This window comes from Falco biarmicus, chromosome 6, assembly GCF_023638135.1.
Source record: "Falco biarmicus isolate bFalBia1 chromosome 6, bFalBia1.pri, whole genome shotgun sequence".
NCBI lineage: Eukaryota > Metazoa > Chordata > Aves > Falconiformes > Falconidae > Falco > Falco biarmicus.
Window position 1 is genome coordinate 11,453,319 of NC_079293.1, and position 26,951 is coordinate 11,480,269.

The 26,951-nt window shown below is 38.9% G+C and overlaps 2 protein-coding genes across 4 annotated transcripts in view; both read right to left on the bottom strand.

Annotated features, from left to right (window-relative positions):
• Nucleotides 1-1,089: 1,089 nt before the first annotated feature.
• On the bottom strand, nucleotides 1,090-16,988 carry DDX43 (DEAD-box helicase 43). The gene is made up of 16 exons (XM_056343551.1): nucleotides 16,655-16,988; nucleotides 16,057-16,112; nucleotides 15,540-15,676; nucleotides 14,102-14,205; nucleotides 13,480-13,561; nucleotides 11,615-11,771; nucleotides 11,421-11,539; nucleotides 11,061-11,171; nucleotides 9,549-9,690; nucleotides 6,922-7,022; nucleotides 6,083-6,170; nucleotides 4,158-4,285; nucleotides 3,442-3,551; nucleotides 2,714-2,852; nucleotides 1,843-1,930; nucleotides 1,090-1,492 (listed from the first exon to the last, which is right to left on the bottom strand). Exons 1-16 carry the CDS (start codon nucleotides 16,986-16,988, stop codon nucleotides 1,385-1,387), a joined length of 2,004 nt encoding a protein of 667 aa, XP_056199526.1. The 3' UTR covers nucleotides 1,090-1,384.
• A 1,814-nt stretch (nucleotides 16,989-18,802) lies between these two features.
• The window catches only part of KCNQ5 (potassium voltage-gated channel subfamily Q member 5), a 303,789-nt gene continuing 295,640 nt past the window's right edge, over nucleotides 18,803-26,951 (bottom strand). For all 3 annotated transcript variants that reach the window (XM_056343358.1, XM_056343356.1, XM_056343355.1), the window contains 3 exons: nucleotides 25,804-25,935; nucleotides 24,773-24,899; nucleotides 18,803-24,373 (listed from right to left, as the gene is read on the bottom strand). In XM_056343358.1, the coding sequence (XP_056199333.1) occupies nucleotides 23,432-24,373; nucleotides 24,773-24,899; nucleotides 25,804-25,935 (1,201 nt within the window). In that variant the 3' untranslated portion in view covers nucleotides 18,803-23,431. The remainder of the gene's footprint in view (nucleotides 24,374-24,772; nucleotides 24,900-25,803; nucleotides 25,936-26,951) is intronic.

The window sequence follows — 26,951 nt, forward strand, 5'->3', positions numbered from 1 at the left end:
GATTTCTACCTTCAACCTACATCAAGGAGGAAGACTCCATGTGAAAAGTTGTCAGATTCATGCTGTATTTCGGTTTTGGTATTTTCAGAATCAGTATTCAGCTCAATTTTTCTTATGTGGAAGAGTATGTGTGGCAGGAAAAACGAATAATTATTTCCTATTACTAAAACTGTGCAGGTGATAAATACACAGCATTTGGGAACTGCTGTGCTTTAAGTAAATACATCTTTTGCTTTTTCTTAAAGAAGCCATGGGAAGTCTCTATTTTTAGCCTACTTTTTGAAAGCAAAATAACCTACTGGCTTAAATAATGCCCGGATTTCACCTCAATTACGAGCAAATAAAAAAAGAGGTAAGGTCAGAAGAGTAATTTCACTAAAATATTATCATCTCACTAGATTCAGTTTATTAGGTTTTCCATTTACTCATATGACATATAAGTAAACACAAGCTAAGACCAAGCTTAAATGAAGGTCCTTCCCATACAACTTCCAAAGAGTGAAAACAGACCCCACTATCATTAGGGGTCTGTGTGAAAGAACCTGACAACCAAATGTAAAATTTGAATCAACTTTATCTCAAAGAAATAAAAGCTGACCTTCAAATGTATTTTTTCTTCATGATTTTATTAAGATTGCTCTAGTAAACTGTTTTTCTTCCTTAAGCTAGAAAATTACATTCATGAGAACAAGAGTAGACGGAAGCTGGTTTTTTCCCCCCAGTTAGTCACGAACACATACTTCTTGTTATGCTCTCCTCCATCAGGAGGAAATGTAGACTTCTCTCAAAAAAACCCCTTAAAACACAAGTCTTAACAAAAATGTTTTTCAATGTTTCAGAATAAACAAAAAACCCCAAAACAAAACAAAACTTGCTTCAGCAGACATCAGTTACTGCAAACACAGTAGTTCTCAACTAACCAAGTTATCCCTAGAAATACTGCCAGATGTGGTGTATCAATGCAGAAGTACACTATTTTGAAGTCAGTGACAAACTGCTTACATTCACTCATCCAGTTTTCTGAAACTAAAGATTGTTTTTTATATTTTTATATATTAATATGGCATTTAACTAAAAAAAAAACCCACAACCAACCACCAAACAACCCCACAATATTTGTTTTTAACCAGTAGGTAATGGCTTTAGAATCACGCACATCACACTAGAATAATGTAATTAAGTGAAAGCAGTGTCCAAGTGCAAAACCAGATTTAATTCTATATAAAGTTAATCCAGTTTTTTTTTTTCCTAAACCACTATTTAAAACTCATTTTAATAGCACAGGTACAGAAAACAACCAAGACAAACTTCTAAATCCAAGCCCACAGAGGCTATGACTAACTATAATCATTTTGTTTCACTAAGTTTTGAACTTCGATTACAGTTATTTTGAGGGCTTTCTCCGAGGTCTTTGCATATCCTTTTCAGTTTCTTTTCTGATTTGAAATTGTTTGTATCTTTCTGCCATTGCAATAAGCCCGTCTGGAACTACCTGATAAGAAACCAGCAGAAGGACAAAGTCAGTTTTAAATCTAAACATGCATCCAGAAGTGAAATACAAATGGAATAAAATATATACTATTATTCCTCAGCAGGTCTCTATGTCCTTTCTTTGGACACAGAAGGCTTTGATTAAAGCTCCCAGTTCTTTTCTGGGACTCACCTGTAAGGTAAAATACAGCTAAGGATATCCACAGCAAGACAGACTTAAGCACCGATTTTTTGCACAAGACACTACAAACACTCACCAAGAAAGGTCTAAGTAGGCTTAGACCTTCATGAAGAGTTTCAGGTCGTAACCCAGAACCAATACAATTCCTACCCAGTAACGTGTATTCTTACTTGGTTTGCTCTTTCCAGAATTTCAATCAGCTCAGATGCAACTCTCCAATCATTCTTGGTGACAAGTGTTACTGCCTTCCCAGTACGTCTAAAACAAGGAATAAAATAACTGTTGATCTTCAAAACAACTACTGCTAGGCTTTTCCTACTGACCTATACAGTAATAAGTTGTAAGGCAGTGTTACTGAACTGGTAAATAAAACTGGCTTGAGTATTTACTATGCATGTGACACAAAGCAACTTTTCATAAAGATCATAATACGGCAATTCACCTAATATGGAGCAAAGGCACAACTAATTGAGACTTTTAGACAATAAACCTAGCATAAAGACAACATATTTAAGCATGAAAAGGCATACATACATACCATTAATAAAATAAACACATACAAAAGAAAAACTGCACTTGTGCCAACCTGGGAAAGCAGCATTCAAAAATTCTAGCACCAAACTACACCACCACGACAGGCTGAAAACTTTGAAATTATATACGTTTTTCCCAATGGGCTGCCTAGGAAACTAAACAACTTAGTGGCTCACGAAGAGATAGACAAGGAAGTGACATTTCAGATTATCTACACAGACAATGTTTTGAACCATAATTCTTCAGCATTTAAACCAGCTGTCAAACAGCCCTCGTTCCTATCCACTTCATGAAGTAACAGAAGAGTGGAACACTTGTTTGCCTTACATTTAAGTGAACTAATTTCGAAACACGAAGCAGTACATTATCTAAAACATACTTTGCTAGACCCTGAAGGCTTCACTCCCCCACCCCACATCACCTGTAGGTCTAGTATTTGGCAAGACAAACACCTGTGCACTGCATAAAACACTGACAACACGTTACTCTTCTCTTACAAACGCTTACCCTGCTCTTCCGGTACGACCTACTCTATGAACATATTCTTCAATGTTGCGAGGGAAGTCAAAGTTAAAAACATGAGTAATATCATGCACGTCAAGGCCACGGGATGCTAAGTCAGTAGCTACCAGTATTCTAACTTTGCCTAAAATAAGTACAACAGAAAGAGAATGGGAGTTTATAAAATAAACAGTAAATATACTCCTTTTGGTCTATTTGTTTTCTAGTGTATAATGCACTTATTCTTAACACATAAAGGAAAAAATCGTTGCATGTCACACCGAGTTAGCATCAAATACAAGGTGGTAAATAAGCACTCGAAGTATCATTTTACTATTATTTGTACTTCCCAAGTAGAACAGTAGGGTGCAGAAGAAGCAAGAAACATGCCTAGCTGAAACAGTCTGAAAAGAACAGAAACTCCACCAACTATATTGTCAGGGGGCATCCTTACCATAGGACTACTGTTTTATTAGCATGTGATCACATAACATGAAAGTATAACCCTACCAGCATAATCAAGAACAGAACTGTTTCACTGAAAGCACCATTATTTGACACTTTAAATTTACCGTTCTGTAGACTAACATAATATTGACTTTTCCATAGAGATTTCAAGAAAACAAACAAGACTTACTTTAAATTATTTAACTCAGACATTCCAAATTTTATTGAAGACCCTGTTTCCTGATTTTTTTTTTTTTAAATAAACCAGTACTTTGGTACTAACTTACCTCTCTTGAAGTCATCTAAGGCCTGTTCTCGATCACACTGTTCCCTGCTACCATGAAGTGACTGTACTGGAACTCCTTGGAGACTAAAGTCACTTGCTAAGTCATCAGCTCTAGGATAAAATAAAACACTGGTTCTTAAAGAGGGCTGGGGGAAGAAAAAGCGCAGCATCTACATTTAGATCCAAAAGATGATACTGTGACAACAAAAACTAAACGTGCCTAAGGACAAAACCCTACCTAGGTCAGCTGTTACTTATTATAAACCAGTATGATAGCAAGAATATTCCCCACATAATTTTTTGCTTTTTTTATATATAAGAGAAATAGATTATTTTTGTGTTTTTCACTCAAAAAGCTCAGGTATGGTACAGTGACATCGTGCCCTCCCCCTCAGGTCTTGTAGGCACTGGTTGCATATGGAAGGAAACAGTACAGCACATTAATGTACCCCCAAGAATCTTAACATCTACTTACTATGTGAAATTTGAGTTTTACCACCACCATTAATGACATTAAAAAAAGATCCAAACTACTAGTCAGTCTAGAGGAATGAATAAATGAATAGATAAACACACTACTACTACTGACACGTTGACAAGAGCTGTTATGCTTGGTAATTATGCAAACTAAGAAACTACCCAGTATTTGTTAGGGGGAAAAAAAACCCCATACAACCCACCAACGAACAGATGTAATACTGGGAAGTGATTACGTACGTAAGTTTTTTTCCCACAAAAATGATGACTTTATCACTTGGCTTCATAGTGTCAATGAAGTACTGCATGAAAGCTTTCTTTTCCTCCTCGGCGATAACAACAACTCTCTGCTCTACTGTATTTACTGCCTGTTAAGCAGCAAAAAGGGATGTTAAGTGGAAACAATTTTTCTGTTAAATCCCGTATTACGATATATGAAACTAGTAATATGATACCATGAAAAACTATTTTAAAACCAAGATATGCATCAGTTTAGAGTTCAAACAATGCAGATTTATTCATTGTTCCCTCGTCACTTTAGAACAGTAAAATTTATTTTTAAGCAGTTTGCCAGGTTATATATTTGCAGAGTTTTAGAGGGCACAGATTAACAGACTAGTGAGGTGAAACAAATATTCCTAATCTCAGTGAAAATCAGATTGAAGTACTTTAACTTGAGTATATATTACGTCAATCCAGAGCAAGTTGGAACAATGGCAGTCTTCCTTGAAGGGACAAACTTTTAAAGAAGACTAATCTATTTGAAATTATCAGTCCTGCTTAATTCTTCCTACAACTGTTTGTTAATAAAAATTTAACTCCATTACATTTGATGGTTGCCACAGAACAAGGGTCCTCAAACTACAGCCTGCGGGCTGGATACAGTCCCCCAGGGTCCTCAATCCGGCCCCTGGTATTTACAGACACACCCCCCCCCCCCCCCGGCCGGGGGCTGGGGGGGAAACCAAGCAGCCGCAGATGGCCTTCTGCCACTTCATCCGCACGCCGGCCCCCTGGTTAAAAAGTTTGAGGACCCCTGCCATAGAATGTCTAAGGTGCACTATGTGAGTAGTATAAAGGTCTAGACATTCTCATGGCACTATCTCATGACCTTGTGGCAAGGGCTGAAGAATCAAACAAGTAACAGATTCCCTCTCCACATGGGAACCCCTCCTCACCCCCCCACCCCCAGAAGTCACCTCTTACAATTAAGAGAAGCTCCTGTAAAAGAGATGAAGAAAGAGAGCTACAACAGCAGTTGTTATCTTTCAAAGCCCAATCCTCTGCCTTTGACAAGTAATGCCCTTTGATTACAGTTCTGAATAGAACCGACGAAAACTACATTTTCCCCCTATTTCCACCCAGAAGTATATTGGATACCAATTTTCCTCATCCCTACCACTAAAGGTGGAAGATTTCTTTTTTAGAAGAAATAAAAGAAGCGAAAAGGAAGATTTCTTAAAAAGAACCGAACTCAAAGCAATCTCTGGACCAGGATGCAGAGACCTTGGTAGAACTACCATTTCTGTAAATCCTGCTGGTACTGAAGCCAACTACACACAGCTACATAAGCATGACAAGTATGCAACTACATCTACGTATCAGAAGTTCTGAACTTTCTTAGAGTTCTTCCTCTAACACATATATTCCTGCTCTATGCAAGTGCCCTCCAGGAGTTCAGTACAGAGCTTCCACTCTTTGAAGAAAGCAGCAGTTAAGAAACACAGATCCATATAGGGATCCGTATGCATGAGAATGAAGACCTTCAGAAGGAAAGGGAAGGAACAAGAACTGGCTGAACAGGGGCAAAGGCTGCAGAAACCAAGGTTTAGGCAAGAACATGTGGCAGTGCAAAGTACAATATTCAACTTTAATTGTATTGATACCCGTCACTTGTAATATCTTCTACTGAAGATTTAGGACTTGTTACAGAAACACATGAACAAACACCTTTGCTACTTTTTTTCTTCTAGTGTTTTCTAAACTTTTAATGAAGCTTTAAAAGAATGATATGGATTTTTTTTTTTGAAGTCTGAACTGATTTTAAGTTACGTGCATTTACTTACATATAGTTACAAGCAAAATTTTTCCTGGTTTAACCATAGGTTCTTCTCAAAAAAACCCCAAAAACCAAACCAACAAAACAACCAACCCCAAAAACTTACTGCTAAGTCAAGAGTGCCAACATACACAATCATAGGATTTTTCAAATAGGATTTTGCTAGGCGACGAACACCATCAGGCCAAGTAGCACTAAACAGGAAATGGAAGAAGACACACACATAAGAAGAGTGTGCAAAATCTTCTCCAATTCATTAATTTAATCACATTCATCTTTCTTTTCTTTCTCATACACCAGTGAAACACTTGAGCATGCAGTAACAGTGAATTTATGTAACATTTAGAAATAATCTTAAGAAGTTTAAGCACTCAAGCTTTAAAGGTACTTTCTAGGTTAAAAGTACGGGCAACAGCTATGGAGCCTTTCTAATGAAGCCAGAAGTTAATTTACTACTACAGTGATATGTAATAAGCAAGTTTCCAGTCTGCTTTTATTAAAATACAGTAACCAGAATTATTGTTGGGATTTTTCTATTGTTAAGGTCCAAAAAGCTGGGTAATTTCAAAATTAATCCAGGTACAGACTAGCACAAATATTGATCAGGAAGTCAGGAGACACATTTGGCCCCAGATGAAGATGTGGAAGCTGGCATTTCAAATTGATGGGGCAAATTCTAGCACTCCCAGGACACCTCCGTTTTTGGGAAAAACTCCGTTGGTTTTATAGTTTATATACAACATCAGAAAAGGGGTTAGAAATGAAAATAAAACTGTGAAATGACTCATTAGGATTGACTAGACAGAATTAGAAAGAAAACTGATGCCATACCCATTCAGGCTAGTGGAAGTTTTTATTAAACTTGGCACATTTGTTTAGAACTTAACTTTTTCAATAACCTTATGTTTACAGTATTCAGTACAGAACATCATTATGTTTACATACCTTGTCATAACAGTTTGTCTGTCAGGCCGCACATCTATTAGGATCTTCATTATCTGAGGTTCAAATCCCATATCCAACATTCTGTCAGCCTCATCTAAAACCTGCTCAGAACAAGGTTATTTATCGTGTCTAGTTCCTTAGATAAGGGTTTCAGCAAAACACTACAGAGCAGACCATTTTAATGGTAACAATTTTAATTGCAGAATCCACTCCATAACATATTGCAAAACCTGTTCAACTTTATTTCACCACTTCAATTTCCTTGAAGGTTTTTCATTTAGTAATACATTTGAGGGCAGAAGAAGTAAACCTACACCCTTAAGAGCACTTAAAAGTCAAGGAAGAAGAAACAACTGTTTGTTTGAACAATTATTTGGTCGGTGTCTGAAAATCAGTGCAGAACTAAAAAACCCAACAAACCTAAAATTGACAAAGCACAGGGTGTGGAACTGTGCACAACACTCTTCGTAAGAAATTTTTGGTAGTTTAGAGGGGAAATCTCATTTCTACCTTGTTAAGAGATCTCACAACAGATCAAGATATCAGTTATCAATTTAGTTCCTCATTAGAAGTAGGAAAAAAGCCAGACTGTACATTCTGGCTCACAACAGGACACTGCAGAACATCCAGAGGTCAAACTTGTTTCATCTAGTAACAAAATAAGAACTAACAACCTACCAAAAGAGAACAAGTGAGCTGAAGGTCTGAGCACAACTATTTGGAACTGATCTTTTTTCTAATATCAAGCACACTTGTGAATGTTTTAGTCTCACGCAAAGGAAGAAGGCTGCCATTCAAGTCTCATTTCTCTCCTTTAATTTTCAAGTAGAGTTTACATAAATCAAAATTATATGGATCATGCTTTTAAGTACTGATGTTTTCTAGTCACTTATGTGGAAACGTAAGACTTCGATGATAATCCCTTTCTACTGTCCTGATTTTGCTGGTCCATTATTTTCAGATGTTTTATTCTATTAAAGGGTTTTTGTACACTATCTGTGTAAATCTTAGAAATAATCATCTGAGAGACAGAAGACAAGAATTCTATTTCTTGATTTAATTCTATTTATTTTCAAAAGACTCACAGAGACTTCCTTAACTAGTTGGATTCCAATACAATGGCAAGGCTGAAACATGACTAATTTTATATACAGATTTGGCTACTACACCCCTTTTAGCAGCAGGAGCTTTCTAAGCTATGAAGCACACTGGTACTTCAATGGGCGGGGAGAAGAAAGCGTTAAGTATGTGTATCAGATGGATCAGAGTAGTTGAGGTTTATTTATGACAGATGCTCAATAAAGAATAAAAGCTGTAGTAGATGTAAGATAGATATTAGCACTGTTTCTTCCAAATTTCTCGTAGCCAGGTCCTTGTTTATAAACCAGATCTCCCACAAACTGACATAATCTTAGGTTTCTTGTTATCTATACTTATTTGCTTGTTTGTTAGTATTACTCATTTCAGTTGTATTTCTTGGCAATAAATTCTTACAATCCAGTTCTTCATGTGAAAACTCTCTCCTCCATTTTAAAATTAGTTGGTAAGTTTTACACTATTTTTTTGTATTTGAAGAATAAAATGACTACTCCAATCTACCTTCTATATCCTACTTCATGATTTATATAGGGTTTTTTTTTCAGTATACCCTTCCCCCTAAATGCTTCCCAATTATTCACATGCAACTCAAATTTCCTTCCTTCTGCTTTATGAGCATAAGGTCAAAAGAAAAAAAAAAAGCACTCAGATCACCGATTAATGAATACTGACTTACACTGAACACAGCGATACAGAAAGGAATCTTCAAGTGACATGTATTGTAAGCAATCAATCTACTCTGCTGTCTTCCAAGAGTATTTCCTTTTCCAGATGACCACATTTCTAATGATGCTATACCACCACTGGCCTTGCCAGTAAGCTGACAACTATTATCTAGAATTGAAGCTAACTTGTTAGAGCAAAATGAGTATTTAAGCCTTAGGAAGGAGTGCAGATAACGGAAGGAAAGTGGGCCAAATTGTCAAACTAGGCAACAAGCCACCAGTTAGACAACTCAATTTGAATATATGAAAGTACTTTATGAAATAGCAATGGTTTTAAGTGTCCAGCACAGCAAAAGACAAGAATGAAGACATAAGGATTCATAACAATGTTTATCTACCTATTTTCCCCACTGAGATTAAAAGAAAGTCAGTCACCCAAACATTTAAATATTAACTGTCTGTGACTCTAGTGCTTACTGCACAAGTTCTAATAAGACTCCGAGTCACTGGAAACCTTTAAAAGAAACGGAAAAGACAACTTCAAAAAGGCATTTCATCCATTCATAACTGATTTTGACAAAAAGAACTTTAAACCAGCAAACATTACTAAAATGAGGTAATAATTTAGCATGTTTAAAATGCTTATTGTACTAGAAGCCCATTTTATTTTTTTCTAGGCAATATTCCACATCTGAAATGCAATTACGGTAAGCATGAACCATCCCTCTGACACCAATCTGAATGTTAAGATGTATTGTAATTAAGTCTTGAAGAGTTTAAAGAAAGGGTGAACTTAAGCTTTAATGAAGTTAGGTCAACCATTTCCCAACTTGGTGCATTATGCATTCTGTATCAGCTACTTGCCAAGTATGTTATGCTCTTCAAATTTATGAAGTTGTTCATTTGAAGATCATGCAGTCTGCCAGGAGTAGCAATAACAATATCCACACCTTTGGTAACCACGTTTATCTGTCCTTTTCGGTCCCCACCACCATATATGCAAATACTGAAAAAAATAAAATGTTTACAGAAGCAGTGTATTAAGGTTCAAGTAAAGTCAATCTTTTTCAAATAAATGCCACGATATTGCTTCATTTTAAAAAATACCATCTGGTATTACCAAGAAGAAGAAACACAGTAAGTATGACTGACAGCACCACAATAAATAATGAACTTAACACTGAATGATACTCCCTCAACATTCAGCAACAGCTTTCTGCTGAAAGTGCAGTGAAAGTAACCATAAAAGGAAGGAAGGTAGCTATTAAGCTATGAGTATGTTTTGCGTTGTTCTGGAAATATTCATACCAAAAATAGCTGAACATATGAAAGGACGCATAATTTTCTCAACAGTACCATCAAAAGTTAATTTGTTTTGCTGTTAAAATCAATCAATGTACTTGTAAAGGTATTAGGCTTACATTCAAACTCAACACACTCTGTAAAACTCCTCAGTATTTTGGGGAAGGAAGTAGAACATGCATTTAATTATTTGATGACTACAATCCTGAGTGCTATACAAAGTTACCAGAGAGCTCTGAAATTCAGTTTTGAAGTAAAGTAATGTCTGTTTAACAGCTTAAATGAAAATCTACTCTCTCAGCAGGTTTGTGGGTAAAACCAAATTGGGGAAGCAGGTGGTACACTAGAGGACTAGGCTGTTACTCAGAAGAACCACAAAAGGCTAGAGAAATGGGCTGTCAGGAATCCCATGAGGTTTAACGAAAGCAAAAACGGGGATGGAATTACCCCATGGCTGAGGGCCAACATACTAGAAGAGGACTTTGCAGAAAAGACTTGGCTGGGCAAGAATCTGAACACTGTTCAGCAGCGTAACTGTTGTGCTATACAGAAGGTAGCCAGCAGGTTGACAGAGCTTGTTATTCAGTGCTTGTGAGACCACACCTCAAGCACAATATCCAGTTTTTGTACTCCCTGCCTCTACTGAAAGACAGACATATCCATACTGGAACAAGTCCAGCAGGTAGCTACCAAGATGATCAAGAGGATGAAGTGCATGATGTGAGAAACTGGTTACCAGACTTGTTCAGCCTCAAGATAATGTTCAGGGAGATTTTATTGCCGCCTAGAACTACCTAACAGCAATGCCGAGAAGACACAGCCAGACTTTTCTCAGCTGTCCATAAAGCAGGACAAGAAGCAACAAAGCTACAATACAGAGAATTTGACTATATAACAAAGATTTTCACCATGAAAGCAGTCAAAACAGGCACTCTAGAAACTGGGGAAATACAGACTCCGCATTTACTACCTTGCCCTCCTCTCTTAGCAAATGCAATTATTTCAGTAGATGAATTAAGCCACAAGTGGTAGGAGACAAATATTACTTAACAAGCAAGTGAGAAGTTGGATTACCTTTTAATTCCTTTGTATACGTACTTCAAACACTCTGCCTCTACTTGAAGTGCCAGTTCTCTAGTGGGAGCAAGGACTAACATTCCTGGCCCCCCACGCTGATCCTTGGAACTGCAATAAACCATCTTTAGAATGTGGGTATGTAAGGCTAGGCAAAGTCTATCACATCTGACATCCAATATTTTTATACTGTTCTAGACTTTCTCAGTATATTGCTACTAACAGAATCTATGGTGATAAAATTGGTACTTATTCCACCAAGTTTATAACTTATTTCCAATTTGTAACCATCACATTGGGGGTGGGGGTAGGGGCGAAGCATCCACAACTACACAAGTCAGACATGTCAGCAGTCCTTACATTGGTTGTGAAGTCAAGTGAATGAATCCAGGCATTAAGTACGCTAATGTCTTCCCAGTACCAGTCTGTGCTATACCAATAAGATCAATTCCTTGGAGTAAGATCGGCCATGCCTGGGACTAATATAAAACAACAAATACTTAATGTATTTTTAACTTTAGCTTCAGTTAGGGTCATCAAAATTGAAGGAATACCTGAATTGGTGTAGGCTTTTGAAAACCAACTTTTCTTATATTAGCCATAATATCAGGATAATGCTCAAATACATCTTCAAATTTACAAGCAGGATTGGGAATGCAGCGCTTTTCACCTTCTTTTAAGTCATCACAAGTTATATTATTATTTTCTTTCCTGTATAGAATTAAAGAAGTGCAATTGCTTTAAAGTCTCATTAACTGAAAATTCAGAGCTAACATAAAAGACTGGCTTTCTGAGTTTTTGGATGGTTTTTTTGGTTTGTTTTTTGGTTTTGTTTTGTTTTGTTTTTTAATTCCTGTAACAACAGAAAACAAGTTGAGGCTCTTGAATGAAACTTACAGCTATTCTGACTTTTAAGAAAGCTTTACTACAGAAACTTCTCCTGGAGGCATCAATTACCATTCCTCTTAAGCATGACTAATTTGAAGTTATATATGGCTATTAACAAACTGCAGTACTGTCATATCAGACTTCAATGACACTCTATTAACAAATTAAATAATGTTTCAAGTTTTTAAACCTAAATACAACCCAGAACACAGAGGAATGGATTGCACCTCTTTGTCAGAGCACTATACTCTGACAAAAGCTTTCCTGAAATATTTTCAGAGCAGCTCCCCGGATGCTCTAGAAAACACAAACAGAACAGTCTAGAAAAAACAATGTGGCCAGTAGGCCAAGTTCAACATCCCCCCCCCCCCCCCCCCAAAAAAAAAAAGCAACCCCAAAACACAATGTACAAAAAAGCTGTATTAAAAACTGAGGTTCTGCGTGTGTGTTGCCCCCCCCCCCCCCCCGCCATTAAGCGTTATTAAGTAGTTTATCTTCACTCCAGTCCTGTACTCTTCTGAAGATTCCATTCAGCAAACAGTTTTACCTCAGGCAGGGTATGGGCTATGAAAAGAACAGGTAATTCACCCTCTCCTCATGTTTAATTTTTTTTTTCCATTTACTGCCTTTTCCTCTTTAAAACAAACAGATTAGATTAAAAACATCCCTCCATCACACAAGTGCCATTTCTCAATGAATGTTCTGAACCTACAGAACGAAGGTTCTGTTACTCTTGACTAGCTTTAACAATAACGTACATAAACTTTCAGGAAACATGTCAATTCCATGCTTTGCTCACTGTGGCAAGGTTTCTCTGGTGGGCATGCAAGAGAAAAACCAGAACCATGCATAAAGAAAAGTAATAAAAGGTAACGCTTCAGGAATGCTCACCAACTTCATTAGAACTACTGAAAAGGGTTGAAGCTATTACCAGGGCCTGAACTGAATCGCTTGAAACAGATGATCTGCTTTTCTTGTGAAGTAATGATGTAGATTAACAGATCAAAATGAATGCATACAGTTAACTGAGGAATATACTCACCAAGATGCACTTGCAAAGACAAGACAGATAGGAAGAGGACAGTAATAAAAGTTGAAATTTGCTTTGAGCACTGCATTTGACTAAAATATATGGGGAAATAAATGGCAGCCAAGAGGTATTCAACACATGAACAATCATATTTGGAAGGACCTAGAAAACGTGAACATGCAGTTTCATGAAATTCAAAGAAACAGCCAAAAGCCAAACAAACCATCTTGATTTTTTTTTTCCCCTTCCAAAAGTCAACTAGATCAAACACTTTTAGAGAAGCAGTTAATCCCTAAAGTTAATTTTCCAAGCAACTAATTAATACATCATCTTCTAGTTACTGTTTAACTTCTAATAAAAGAGTTCCTAAGAAAGATCTAAATTATTACAAAACCCTAACATTAATGCTTCTGTCGCTGTATTTCACCTCCAACTTTCTGGGCTTTATACTTCAACAATAATTTTTGCCAAGCAGATGATTCCCAATAGAAACGATCTTACCGCCACAGCTCCACTTCCTCTTGTGACATAGATGCAGTCCTTGATGATTCTTCATAGAAGTTTTTCTCAATAGGAGGCAAGTCTTGAACAATCAGAAGTAGTAAACTTGAGTCAGTGAGAAATGCTACAGACTCAGGGAAAGTCTGCTAAAGTTTAAGATGGAAATCCCAAAACCCAGACAGTGCCTTGTACTAGGAAGGCTAGTCAAAAGTGCTGGAAGACTACTGCTGTTCACATACAAGATGAAGGCTGAGACAAGTGCTTAAGTATCTGCAAAAAGAACCACTTCCCCACATTTCAAGTTCTAAAGTAATTTCTATTAACATATACAATATTTAACATTTCTCAGTTTTTTGCTGCGGTCACATACAAAACAGCAGCATTTTCAACGGCTGAAGTCAAAACACCAGTAGAGTAGCAAGTTTAAGTCTTCACACAGCAACTACAGCGTCCTCCATGACCATGCTGAGAAAAGCTCATGTCGTCACTTTACTGCAAAATACTTAACTGTATCTTTAAGTGTCCAAATCAGTTATCTCAAAGCAAAAACTAAAACATTTAAGCATTCAACAGATTTACCAAATAAAGACAGGTACCATACAATCAAAATTTTAAAACTAACCTGCCCACTTCATAACTTCATATTTAGCTTTGTTTTCTCGGAGAGAGATCCAGTTAATCACAGGTTTCTTTGAATTACTTTCAGGGTTCCTAACGTCCAAGGTTCTTACTCCAGAGTTAGTACCAAAATGCTGCTGTTTGATGGAATCTGTTGCAAGGTAGGGAAGAAATCATCTCAAAACAAACACTTGACTTTCTTTTTCTATTGTAAGGCCTCTTAAGTGATTGTGAATAGACATGAAGCATTTAAATAGAAAATTCTTTCCTAGGTGTTAAAATGAAACATTGGCAAAGCCTGTACAAATCCAGTTCTGGTAAGAAAAAAGCAGCATTTCAACATCTTTATAAAGGAATTAATGACAGGTTCCAATATGCTGTTCCTCCAGCTATAAAGGAGGCTTGCTGTTCAGCAGACTTTTGAAAAAACTAGTGAATCCAGTAGATGGTATGGAGACAGAAAGCTTTATTTTTAACACCTACAAGAACAAGGTTTACTTCTAAAGCACCCAATAACACCACAATTAAAGTCTTAGTGCTATTATACTGTATATTCCTTTTTTTTACGAGGTTAACACTCCTCAAGAAAGAGATTTTACAATGAAGATATAAACGGAATGTAATTTGTATTAGTGGAAGAGCAGGAAACATGGGGAAAACACAGTCACACATACTAAAGGAGTGTTAACTGTTTCTAGTCTCCTGAAACATGCTTGTCTACCATCTGGGGCACCTCCAAGATCAAAACTCACAATTACTCCATTCCTTTTATTCTAATGCTGGAACACAACTCTCTGATGATCCCTTCTTCCTCATCAGTGCCTCAAATAAACAACTATGGATGCTGTCTGCGCAAAAAGTCATCGGGAGCACACAGAAGCCAAATACCAGTAACATAAGCAGAACCTCAACATATAGCCATTACTTACAGATCCATGTAACAGACAGTTAACATCATCAGGTCTAGTAAAGTGAGGCACCATGTGCAATATCAAATCTTAAATGCTAACTTGCCATGAAAGCCGTAAGAAGTCAGCATCACCTGTGCTATGATCAGTACCATTTGCTTTACAGGATGCATTATAAAAGCTTACTGAATTTTAATACTGCACTGATACCACATTAGACGTTAAACTATAACCAATACTTGTATTTTCGAGGAATCGGATTGATAATGCAAGAAACACTTTTGCATTCATTAGAAGTGTTGAAACCTCAAAGGAACAGATTCTCACAGAAGTCTGGCAGTTTGGGGGTGGGGGGGTGATACTATTCATAGCTGAGAAAAGAGGACATCTACATATTTCTGTTTTAAGGAAGTATGACAATGTCCAAGAACAAGCTGAAAGTTAATTCACTCTGGTAAAATATTAACAATATAAAAATACTCTAGCAAACTTATGTTTTCTTTCCCCCCTCCTCACCTTCCAAAAACATATTACTTACCTTTCTCAGTCCCCCCTCTAATGTTCTTTTGTCCAGGTCTTGTAACAGCATTGTCAATCAACATCTTGGCTTTGTTTTGCACAGCAACACTGCCAAAAATCCTTATTTCAGCTTCATGGGTTCCCTTTATAACCTATGTTCATAAAACCTTACTGAGTTTTTTTTGATACTCCAAAAAAATTATTATATAGGAATACATACTGAAAACAAACTTTAATTTTTTTTTCCTGAATTTTAACTTCTCTTCCTAGGAAGAGGTCCTTTAATTCCCTTCCTAAAACAAAGGGAAATAAACGCATACTTAGGGAAAAAAATATCAATAAGCCCTTCTTACTTTCACATACCAGTCAAATTATACTCTCAATCCCACTTCCTTTTTACCCATTCTTGTAAAAAGAGCTGAATTATCACTGCAACACCCTTCAACTTGCTGCAGCCACTGGTTTACACTGGAGCAAAACTCAGTATGTTCTCAACAGAGTCCAGGCCTTGACGCCACACAGCATATAGTACCTTTATCCTGGCACCTGAAGAATCCTCAAGTTCTCTTATTTTAGTTCCTCCCCGACCTGTTATAAAGATACACTGCAGGTATTACAGAGATTTAGGCAGAACTGTAAAAAACTACACATGGTAACTCTTTAAGTATTTTGGTTGTAACCAAAACCTAAGCCATTCATGTGAGGGTATGCATCCATAAATAACAGCACTTGTGGCACCAAAACACTGGAAAATGTGGCTAACTTTTCTGGCCACGGGGGTGGATGGCACCCCAGTTAAAAGAGATAGAGCAACAAAACTACCTCCAAGAGAGCCACCCTTCCTCCACATGCCTAAAGAGGGGCTTCAGCCCACTTACAGACTGCTAGCCATGAGAGACGGGCACCAAGCCAGCCGCTTCAGGGAGGAAAAGCTTTGCTACCCTGGCGAGCAGGAGAGCTCTGCTCTTCAGCCAGTGCCCTGCAAAAGCATCCTGCCGTGCCAGACGACAGAGGTGCAAGGGAACTGCCAGGGGCCCACACCAACAAACCTCTCCCTGACCGGGTCCTGTCCTCTCCTGCTCCCCCCTGCTGCCAAGCGCCCCGGGGGGTAGCGGTGTGGCCATTATTACCTATGAGAGCCCCGACCAGGGCACTATCGATGTGGAAGGTGAGGGGCACCGCGGCGCTCTGAGCTTGGCCGGCGGTGGCTCGGGGCAGCCCCTGCCGCGCCGCCTCCCCGGGGCCGCGGGAGCCGTCAGTGCCTCGAGCCTTCCACTCTCCTCCGCCGCTGGCCGCCACCTGCCGCCACTCTGCGCTCCTTCGTCCTCCGCTACCCTCTACGGAGATGCAGCTCTGCGAAGGGGTCGCCGGCAGCTGGCACAGGCGCCCGGCGGCGGCAGCAGCAGATGGCGGCCGCCCCGACACACCGCCACCCCCGTCGCGACTCCTGCCCCCGCCAGACATGGCGACTCCCCCGCCGGACGGCGCGGCTCACGTGGCGGCCCTCAGCGTGCCTTAGGCTAGGGGCACGCTGATTGGCCAGGACGGGCGGCTCTGTAAGCAGTGATTGGCTGGCTCGGCGAGACGGCGCGCGGGCGGGAGAACCTACGGCCGTCCTGGCTGAAGCCGAGGCTGAGCTCGCGGCCCGTCCGCGCCCTGGCGCGTGCTGCGGGGCCGGTGGGGTCCGGCGGCTCCGCCGGCCTCGGGGCAGCCCGGGGGGGGGCGCGCTCCGCTGAGGGCCAGGCGGTGGTTTAGGACGAGAGGGGCAAGAACTCGGCCCTGAACCTGTGGGATGCCCCCGAAGTCTGTGGGGTGGCCGGAGGGAGGGCAGGCAGCCTCAGGGGAGGCTGGGGAGTGAGGGTGGTGCTGAGTAGTTTTGTGAGGTGTCCAGGCTCGTGTCACGCTGATACACTGCAGTCTGAATTTTTTAGGGAAGTAGTAATATTTAATCTCAAATGAGGCTTTGATGATACTTTAATGAATATTGTAGTATGACTGAGCGTACCAAAGCCGGCATGGTATTGGAAGCAATCAGAATGGCTGTGGTTGGAGGGGCCTCTGGGGGTCACCTTGTCCAGCCCCGCAGCTCAAGCAGGGACACCAAGAGCTGGTTGCCCAGGAGTGTGTACGTTGCCAATGATGGAGACTCTACAAGCTCCCTGGGCAACCTGGCCCAGTGCTCAGTCACTGTCACAGTGAAAATACAGAAAAAAACCCCCAAACCCTGAGGAAAAGCTAACACCCCCCCTTCCCTCCTTTCAATTACACTGAAAATCTGCTAAATGAGGATTTACGTTTCCCTTTTAAGCATGGTCCTGTACTATTGTGCAGAGCTGAACGGTGAACATGTATGTGTCTATGCATGCACATTACTGCTTGTGCCTGGCCGTTGTGACCTGCAAGGTAACAACTTAACGGGAAGAACTTCACATTGCTGTCCTCTGACCCTTCCCTGCTATCTCTATGTACACGTGAAGCAAGACTGGCCAGTTTAACACAAGAGGAGCAGGCACATGTTTGCTTTTTTTTTTTTTCCTGTCCTCTGTTTATCCTTAGGCAGAGCTTGGCAGTGTTCATATAGCCTGTGCGTACAAATGGCTGACATGGAAAAATCTGCCTTTCTGGAGACTGCACCTTTAAATTTCAGTAAGATTATGTTCATCAGAGAGGTAGGGGATCAACTATCCCTGTACAAGAAATATCTTGCTCTGATTTTGAAGTCTCCACAGGCACTGACTTCACCGCAAGAACAGGCTCTCTGTATTTCGTACTTCACACTGAAATAGTAAAGCTTCTTTTTGGCAGGACTACAGGAAGAGCAAAGTGGGGAAAGATGGCTGTACGCTTGGTGCAGCAGCATTCTAGAGCAATTTTAATGATTCAGTGCAGAGGAAAGGGGTTCACCTAGGCCTCAAGTTAAACTGAGGTAGCAGATGGGCCTTCCCTGAGGAATCCCGCTCCTCACACAAGCCCCTGGTTGCTGATCCTGAATCAATTACCATATATCTAACAGGGAAGGTAATAATAACTTCCAAACTCATTTTCATAGAAGTGCTGAAACGTGAAGTTTAAGTAGACAGTTACCAGAAACTGAACATATCAGACTGGTTTGTGTGCATTTTATTCTAGTAAACTTCCTTTGTGGTGTTTTGGTCCATTTAATAAAAAATTACGAAACTTCAAATGGAAAACAATGAGCGATTTAAATTTTTTTCTTGCCTGATATGCACTCACACCATACAATCTTTCTTGTAAGGAAAGAACCCCAGTAAGCATGGTACTTTTCAAATTATTTTTATTAACAACAATATGGATTCAACTTTGTCAAGAAGTTACAATTAACATTTTAATGTACTGGCTAATGTTGCAGTGTCAGTGGAAGCAGCCTTTGTGCCTTCTAAGTCTGTTATGAAACTGTCTTTTTATCTTTCAAAGAAGTCAAAAATGCTTCCAATAGCAGATGATATTGGGTATGTCTGGAATTGTCCTATGTGTGGCCACAGCCGAATGAATGGCCACATTTGCATCCAGATGAATGAACAGGAAAATATTACATGCTTCCACTGACGCTGCAGGGGACAAATCTTATTTGAAAAATCAATTAACCTTTTTAGATAGTGACAGCACTTTGTGTGATGTGGTAATCCATTTGAATTAAGTCAGTTAACACACTTGGAAAAAAAAAATGTGAAGCAGAAATATCTGGGCAAATTCTTTTCTAACCTGTATTTCATTCAAACCTAATGAATCCAAAAGGATTGCATGACATATGAGTCAGGGTAAAAGTTGGCCCAGAGAGGCAAGTTCATTCCTGGTATAGGTGGGTTCAGCTCCTTTAAGGTCAGTGGAACTGAGCCTGATTATCCCAATGGAGGCTGAACTTCACCCAGCTGGGCAGTGAATTCATTGAAGTCAGAGAAGCCATCCAAGGATGAATTTAGCCTCAGGTGTTTAAACCCTTTTTTCGTTCCTTTGCTATTACATTTTCTTTTCCTGCTTACTCCACTTTTCTGATTATTCTCCTTTTCTCTGTGCTTTTTAAAAATGTCCCTTCTTCCCTTTTTACATCAATACTTTGTGCGTTATTTTTTATATAGTCAATGTGACATGGGTAAATTCAGCTAAATATTAGTTTCCTCAGGAAATAACTGGAATATTACCATTTTCACTTTAAACAGATGCCCAACAAATTAAGGATTTGAAACTGAGTTCCTGATTCAAGAAAAATTCTTGAATTCCATAGAATGAATGAATTCCATAGAATTTTTGCTTGAGTAAGGATTGCAGGTCCCAATCCAAAAATAGTACTGTACATCAGATGTTCTACTATACATCAGCAATTCAGTATGATTTATCACAAAAGAGCAGGTGAATTACTCATCACCATACTATGAGAGCAGTCATTCTAAGTAGGATTATCTCAAAAACATATGGAACAACCGTGGGCACTGTGAATAAAAGTGTATGATCTTTGCAATCTTGAACCCTAGGCTAAACCACCATATTCATATTTAAATAAAAAGTATAGATCATATAAGCCAGGAGCAATTACAAATTTTTATACAAATAATAATCATCAAAACTATTCTTTTCACTTCTCTTTTCAATCAGATACAAGAAACACGCTGATCAGAAAACAGTTATTTGGATAAGGCATAATTCCTGAAGCTCTTACTTAAGATCAAATTCTCTCTTCAACAATCCTCAAATGGATTGTAAATCAAAACAAAAGTTGTCTTGTCCCTACTCATAAACAACTCTTATTATCTGTCATGAACTGGACTTTATAAGCAGCTCAAGACAAGAATTGAAAAGCCAGACAGGTCCTTCTTTTGTGAAACTGATGAATGATTGTCAGTCATGACACTGTCTTTTAAAAAGCGAGTGTAGAAACAGGAAACTTCTCATGAGGAAATATGAGCAAAGCTTATAAAAATCCAAACAAACAATTCTTCCTCTCCAGATTTTCATATATTCACTACTCTTTCTATTTTCTAACAATATTATGTTAAAAAATTCCTATGTGATAAGACTTGCAGCTACAAAAATAATAATGGTGAGCACAAAAGAAAAAAATCAGGATTTTAAACCATAATTTGAAAAGATACAATCTTCTGGATTTATTAGTACTTTGTAAAGACATTAACATTTTCATACATAATTTATAGAACTCATTCTTTTGTGCACAAAATTGTATTAAATAAATTAACTTAAAGTTAGAAGGACTCAAGCATGTCATTTAAGGCAAAAATACCAAGTTTCCGTGAGATAAATTATCCGCAAAACCCAAGGCCCTGTGTCTGTGCGGCATCGGTACAGGCAGGGCCAATGCTCAGTTCTCCCACTGATGCCTTCCGGGCTCAGTGGGGCTGCAAAACCATCTGCTCGTGCAGATGAAGGTGGAAGAGTGGTGTCCAATTCATGATGCCTTGATTTTTCGATCTCGTCAAGAAGGGGAAGGGAGTTTCATTGCTGACACACAGTTGCCATGTGCCGGATCTCTTGCTCCTTGACCGAACCTAAGTGCAGGTTTACACTTAGGTCAGCAGGAGGGTTCACGTGAAAGGCAAGAAAGGCACCAACAGTTAGGAAAAAGAAAGAAAAGCCTAAAACCAGCTTGTACATTTTTAAATATTGGATAGTACTTCAAACTTACAGATCTGTCTGATAAACCACAGACATTCAAATAAGTTAAGAGTTAAATGAACTGAGATGTAGAAAAATCCCTATTTATCCTCACAAAATTACTGCTGTAATCAGGCTTTAGTATGATCAGACTGCACATGAAAGAAAACAGGAAAGGCTGAATGTGGTAAATTATATGGCAAATCAGTGGTGAGGAAATTGTGCTTCAAGGTGTCTTTCAGGATTTAACAGCTGAAGTTTGCTCCGGTGTAAGCCATGGAACACAGTGTACCATCCGTGGACCCCATATAATGACACAATATATACACTCTACAGTTTGCATGTACTTTCACATAATAAGTTTGTCATGTAACATCCAGGAATACTTCTGTAAAGGAAATACGGAAGCAGAAATTGTAATGGTTTCATAGTAAACAGATCAAGTCCTTCACAATACAATCTACAGCATTTAGCCATGGTTAAGACTGGAGTGATACTGATGTACAGAGTAAGTTCCCAGCAGGTCTGGGCCTTGAGAGAACACTGCCCTGAGTGAGCTGGCACTGGCACCCCTGTACATTCGGTGTTCCTGCTGCTAGAGGGAAGCTGAGCCCAAATCGGGTTGTCTACAAGCCTGTGGTGCAGGTGGGATATAAATCAGGGGAGGCAACACACAGAGACCTCGTTCAGCTGGGAAGAGCAAAAGCCTGTTTAGGCTCTGCAAGGGATCTCCCAGTGGCAAAGCCTTGCTGGGGATGTGCAGATAGTCACTAACACTGCTCCTGCATCTCAGCAGAAGTGAAGTGTAGGTTAGGATGAGAAAAAACAGAGGATGTATCAAGCAGGGATACTTGGTCTCATGTAGGCTTTAAATTTGGAAACTCAGGTATTAGGAGGAAGGAGTCTGAAGGTTCTTTCTTGGAAAGTTCACAAGAAATGACAGCAGGTGGGACACAGTGTTGAGCTATAAGGGTGCAACTGCTTTCCCCTCTCTACTCCTCCCCTTTTATTTAAAAACCAACCAAACAAAACCAACCAACCAAAAAAACCTCATCTGCAGGTTTGGTTTTTTTTTTTTTTTTTCAGTTAAGGTGGTCTTCCCCATTTCTATTTCCATTTCTGGTTGCCTACATGGCCTTTTTTTTTTTTTTTTTTTTTTGGAAATAGCACTCCATATCTGTGACTGACAGGCTGGATTAAAAAAAAAATTCCAGCTTTTTGCCTCTTTACCTTCCTTGTTTTATTTTCTGGGATCATTTCCCTTCCTGCACATCTAAATCCATATTTTTTTTCTTCTTCATTGATTGTGTTATCTTTCTTCCCTGTGCTGTCCTTTTTAGTTTCAGTTCCTCATTTTCCCTCCTTTCCCAGCCTTATGAAGTAAGTGCTGTCATGGTATCACGTTGGGACTGCACAGAAAATTGCCAAAATTTCCACAGAAGGAAATAGTCTTCTACAATAAAGGCAGCACCTGCTTCCTTCCCTCACCTACTGCTGCCAAAATGTTTCAGATTCACATGATAGCTCCTCAGTGAGACTGGAAGGAGAGAGTCCCCTGAATTTTTACTGCAGTCACCCAGGTTATCCACTTCTGAGGCCAGCCCCAATCCTCAAAATACAAACTTTTCATAGTAAAATAATGTTCTTGTTATAAAGAACAACACGATAGTGGTGTGTCAGATACTTTTGCCACAGCACTAAATCACCAAAAATCGGATGGATATGAACGTACTTTTCAAAGTTAAAAATAACTGACTACTGATGAGCTAATGTGTGTATCTTGCAACTGGCAGCCATTTCTAATCCCATATTACTGGTTTCCTTGGTACCTTGCTAGCAGCTGTAGATAATTTTTTGTTGTAAACATAAACTATCATCTAAATCAGGACATTATACATATATATTTATTTATTTAATTAGTTCAGAAGCAAAGTGCTTTAACCCTTACGATTTTTTACTTCTGCCCTGTAGAAACGGCACTAGGTCTAAATGCTCAGATTTTTGCTTTTTGATACATCCTGCAGCATTAGCTTTGTAGGCAACTCATTATTTAAACCTACTGTACTACATGAAAGGCCGTACTGTAGGTGTAAATTTGAATGTTAGCCGTCACTTAAACATGCATTTTCATGCAACTAGGAGATATGGGCTCATTCAACTGCTTTGCAGATTCATCCTGATTTTCGTGATTTTATCTTATTAAAAAGGCTTTGAAAACAGTTCATGCTATGATATGTATGACTAGAGGAATGACCCAGCCAATGAAGAAAGCCCACAAGCTGTTATTTAAGTTTGACATGGAGCAGATTGAGTGCTTCTGTACCGTCCCCTGGCTTGCAGATGCTTTGAGATGATCTTGATATTCCAGTCCTTAGAGAGTCAGCAGAGAGAGTTGTTTCCACTAACGGGCGCGAGATGGCTTCAGTAGTCTCTGCTCCTGCCTCTGTCTCCAACTCTTCATCAGTTATAAATAATTTTGACTCCCTCCATTTGGAGTATACGTCTTGGCTACCTCTGGAACTGCTGGAGTCACTGCCAGCAATCTGTACATTCAGTTCTTCTGTTGATTGTATAAGGTTTTGTACAGATAAAGATTTTCCTAAATCCATTTGCACCACAGGTTTAACAGAGAGCAGAGGTTCCCCTTCTGTATCCAGGCTTTTTCTCCATGTGAGATCCTTTGTCGTAGTGGACTGTGCAACTTGTCCGTTATCTTTTGATGCAACAAGGCAAGCGGTGACATCAGAAATATTTTCCTGTGTGGTTACAGGAATAATATGAACGGGCTCAGGCCTATTGATATGCTTCATTGATGAGAAAGGTGGTATTTGTAATGTTGTTGGAGTTGCTGGCTTAGTTGCCTGGTTTATTTGGTATGATGTATTATTAACTGTTGCAGGTCCATCATTTGGCACTTGCGTTGCTTGACTATGCATAGCTGGACTAAAAGCATAGTAAGCCTGAGTGCTGAATTCATTTGGTGTCAGTATAAGCTGCAGGCCACGAGGCAGATTGGCACTAGCTGATCTGGATACACATCCACTGATTTGTGCAGAATTAGACAAATCTTTGCTGTCTGATGGACTCTGATAATCAGAAGTCTGCTCACACTCAAAAGCTGGCATTTGAAATGAAGCCAAAGTGAGTGCAGATGCGGATCCTTTTCGTAAGACTTGTTGATAAATATCTAATAGACAGTCCAGCTTTGATTCAATGGATTGTACCTAGAGGAGAAGAGTAAAAGTTTGATGTTAATACCAAATACTAACTTAAAATGTTTGGAACCCAAGCAAAGGGAAAATATGACTACTGAAGAGAAGAATGGAAGGAGCTTGGTATACATTATTGACCTTTGAAAAATGACAAAAGCCATGTAAAGTTTTCATAAGCAGACTGATAAAAGGAAAAAAAATTAATAACCTGCAATTTTTCCTTACTTTTTTGTTCACGGAAGACAGTTAAGGTAGTGTGATTCATACAAATTTTATTTCAACATGTAAACGAAGGGGGCTTTAGAAGAAAAAAAAGTAAAAATTACCTGTTCAGCCTTGGAAAGTGGCAATAAAATACACAGAAGGCATGAGCAACAAAGCAAGATAAGGTGACACAGAAAATCACTCTACCTGTTTCTCTACCTTGACTACGCGCCCTAACATACTGAGGTCGTCAGTTGTCTCATTCTCTGCAGGATTCTTTTCTCTACTTCTTTTATCTGCTGTGATTTGTCCTTTCCCAAGAATTTGGTCAACGCTGTAAGAGAAATCAAAAGTTGCCATGATTCCTGAAATCAGTGATGATATGGAACTATTCACTATATCCATACATTAAACATTTAAATCACAGTACTTCAGAAAAGCACTTGAGAAAGAAAAACCCCTTGATTTTATTAATTAAAAAGAAGAAAGAAAAGAGTTATTTTTTAGCATTTGAGACTGCTTTTCTTTTCCATTGGCAGGAACTGGGAGCCGGTACTTCGCCATCATCTGGGAGATCCAGGGCTAGACTTGCTGAGAGGGGGAGCAAGGAGGTGGCCTCTCCAGCAGCCTGATACTGTGGAGGAACAGACATACCAGTGTCACCCTCAGCTCTCCCATCCTAACAGCAGCAGCGAGTCCGGGGAAAGCTGTCAGTTTGAAGCAGGCATCTCAGCCCTGATGCTGGTAATGATACACATGATGCAATGTCGTGGTTTTTTGGGGTTTTTTTTGTTGTTTTTTTTTTATACATGATAACAGCTGGGAGTTGAGAACATAAAATCTACGGAAATGCTACATTACCGGTAGTTCCCAATTTCTTTTACACAAAAAAAGGAAGTCTGGGGTGGGAGAAAGGCAGTTCTTAATGTTGACCTCATCCTTTTGGCGACCACCTGACTAAATTCCTTGTTTATGAATGGACTTTACAGATACAGGGTTACGTTTTCTATTGTTTAGACTACTGTTTTCTGGGGATAATTTAGATACATGGGTTTTTGTTTGGTTTTACCCACAGTGTAATTTCTGGCTCAGCTGTGTTCACGGAAGGAGAGGCTGGGCTGAAGCATGGATGACAATTGTACCCAAATGTAATATGGAAATGTGAAACGTTACCAATATTCATTATGCAGTGAATGACATAAGATGCTTATGCAGAGCAGAAATTATTCTTTCCTTACCGCGACTGAAGACTCTTAATCCTGCATAACATGTCTAGATGACCTGCTGAATACTGCTCAATGACATCTTTGACATCATATGGACGAAGTGTTTCCTTAAACTTTCTCTTTGCAACATGAAATTTCATAATTCTGTGGGGAAAAAGCATTTCACAGATTAATCTTCAACAGTTGTGAAACAATACAATATACACTGACGAAAGTTTACAGCTAATTTTTATATGGAAGATATTTTCAATCCAGCTTGTGCAAGTAAACTTTTCCTTTTACAGAATTGTTTTTATAACTACAAATACGTAGGTACAAAGGCGTAGGTACAAATGCATTGTAGCTATCCCTTTGAATTGTTAATACAAGAGAAAACAGGTAACACTATTTTGAAGAGTGCAGAGCATGCCTGGCTTTTTTATAGTAGGTGCCTGATATGAAAGGTACTGAAGCTTAACTTAAACCTGGGGTTAGTCCCACTGACTTGAGTGGGATAGTTTGTAAGCTACATTTGTGCTTAAGCTACTTCTGTTCTTGTTAGAGGAAAGATTTCTCTAACGAATCAATTACACAAACAAACAATAGTATTCTTTTTCCAGTGCTTTTTTAAGTTCCTTGCTTTCCATTTTGTAAACAAAATTAAATTTATGCACTCAATTCCTTTTTAATTTAGTTTTTTATTTGTAATTATCATTCAGGCCTAAGTGTTTTTGAGTTATTTTGCTGACTTCAGATCAAACTTTGAAGGCTACTTAAGTCTTCATGTTTGTCCCATATTGAACTATATGGGAATTATTGTTTAATTAGCATTTGTGATTATTTCCTTTGACTTTTACTGCAGAACAGTAAGTATCAGATAACAGTAAACATTCAAAATTGATGAATGGTGTATGTTTTTTATGTCAGACTTGTACAAGTTTCTGTCATGCTTATGGGATGTCCACAGAGTAATTCTTCTTCGAATGAAAAGGTTTATATTAAATTGCAAGTTTTAAATAATAGAATTGACAAATTTGGAAAGTAAATGACAGTGAGCTGATTTTCCAGGTCAGCTGTGAAAACCTGCAGCTCTCCTTGGTTTACATGAGAACGGCAGAAGGGAGAACCATGCAGGCAGTGGGAGAGAAACTGAGGGATCAGGTGTGTTGGCCATTCTGGTC

What these genes read in the sequence shown, in the direction of transcription:
- DDX43 (XM_056343551.1), bottom strand. Translation starts at nt 16,988, where the DNA reads ATGTCTGGCGGGGGCAGGAGTCGCGACGGGGGTGGCGGTGTGTCGGGG. An exon ending in CCTGGTCGGGGCTCTCATAG is followed by an intron (nt 16,113 to 16,654) that starts GTAATAATGGCC and finishes TCTTTATAACAG; the next exon opens with GTCGGGGAGGAACTAAAATA. An exon ending in TTCTGGAAAGAGCAAACCAA is followed by an intron (nt 1,493 to 1,842) that starts GTAAGAATACAC and finishes GTTTCTTATCAG; the next exon opens with GTAGTTCCAGACGGGCTTAT.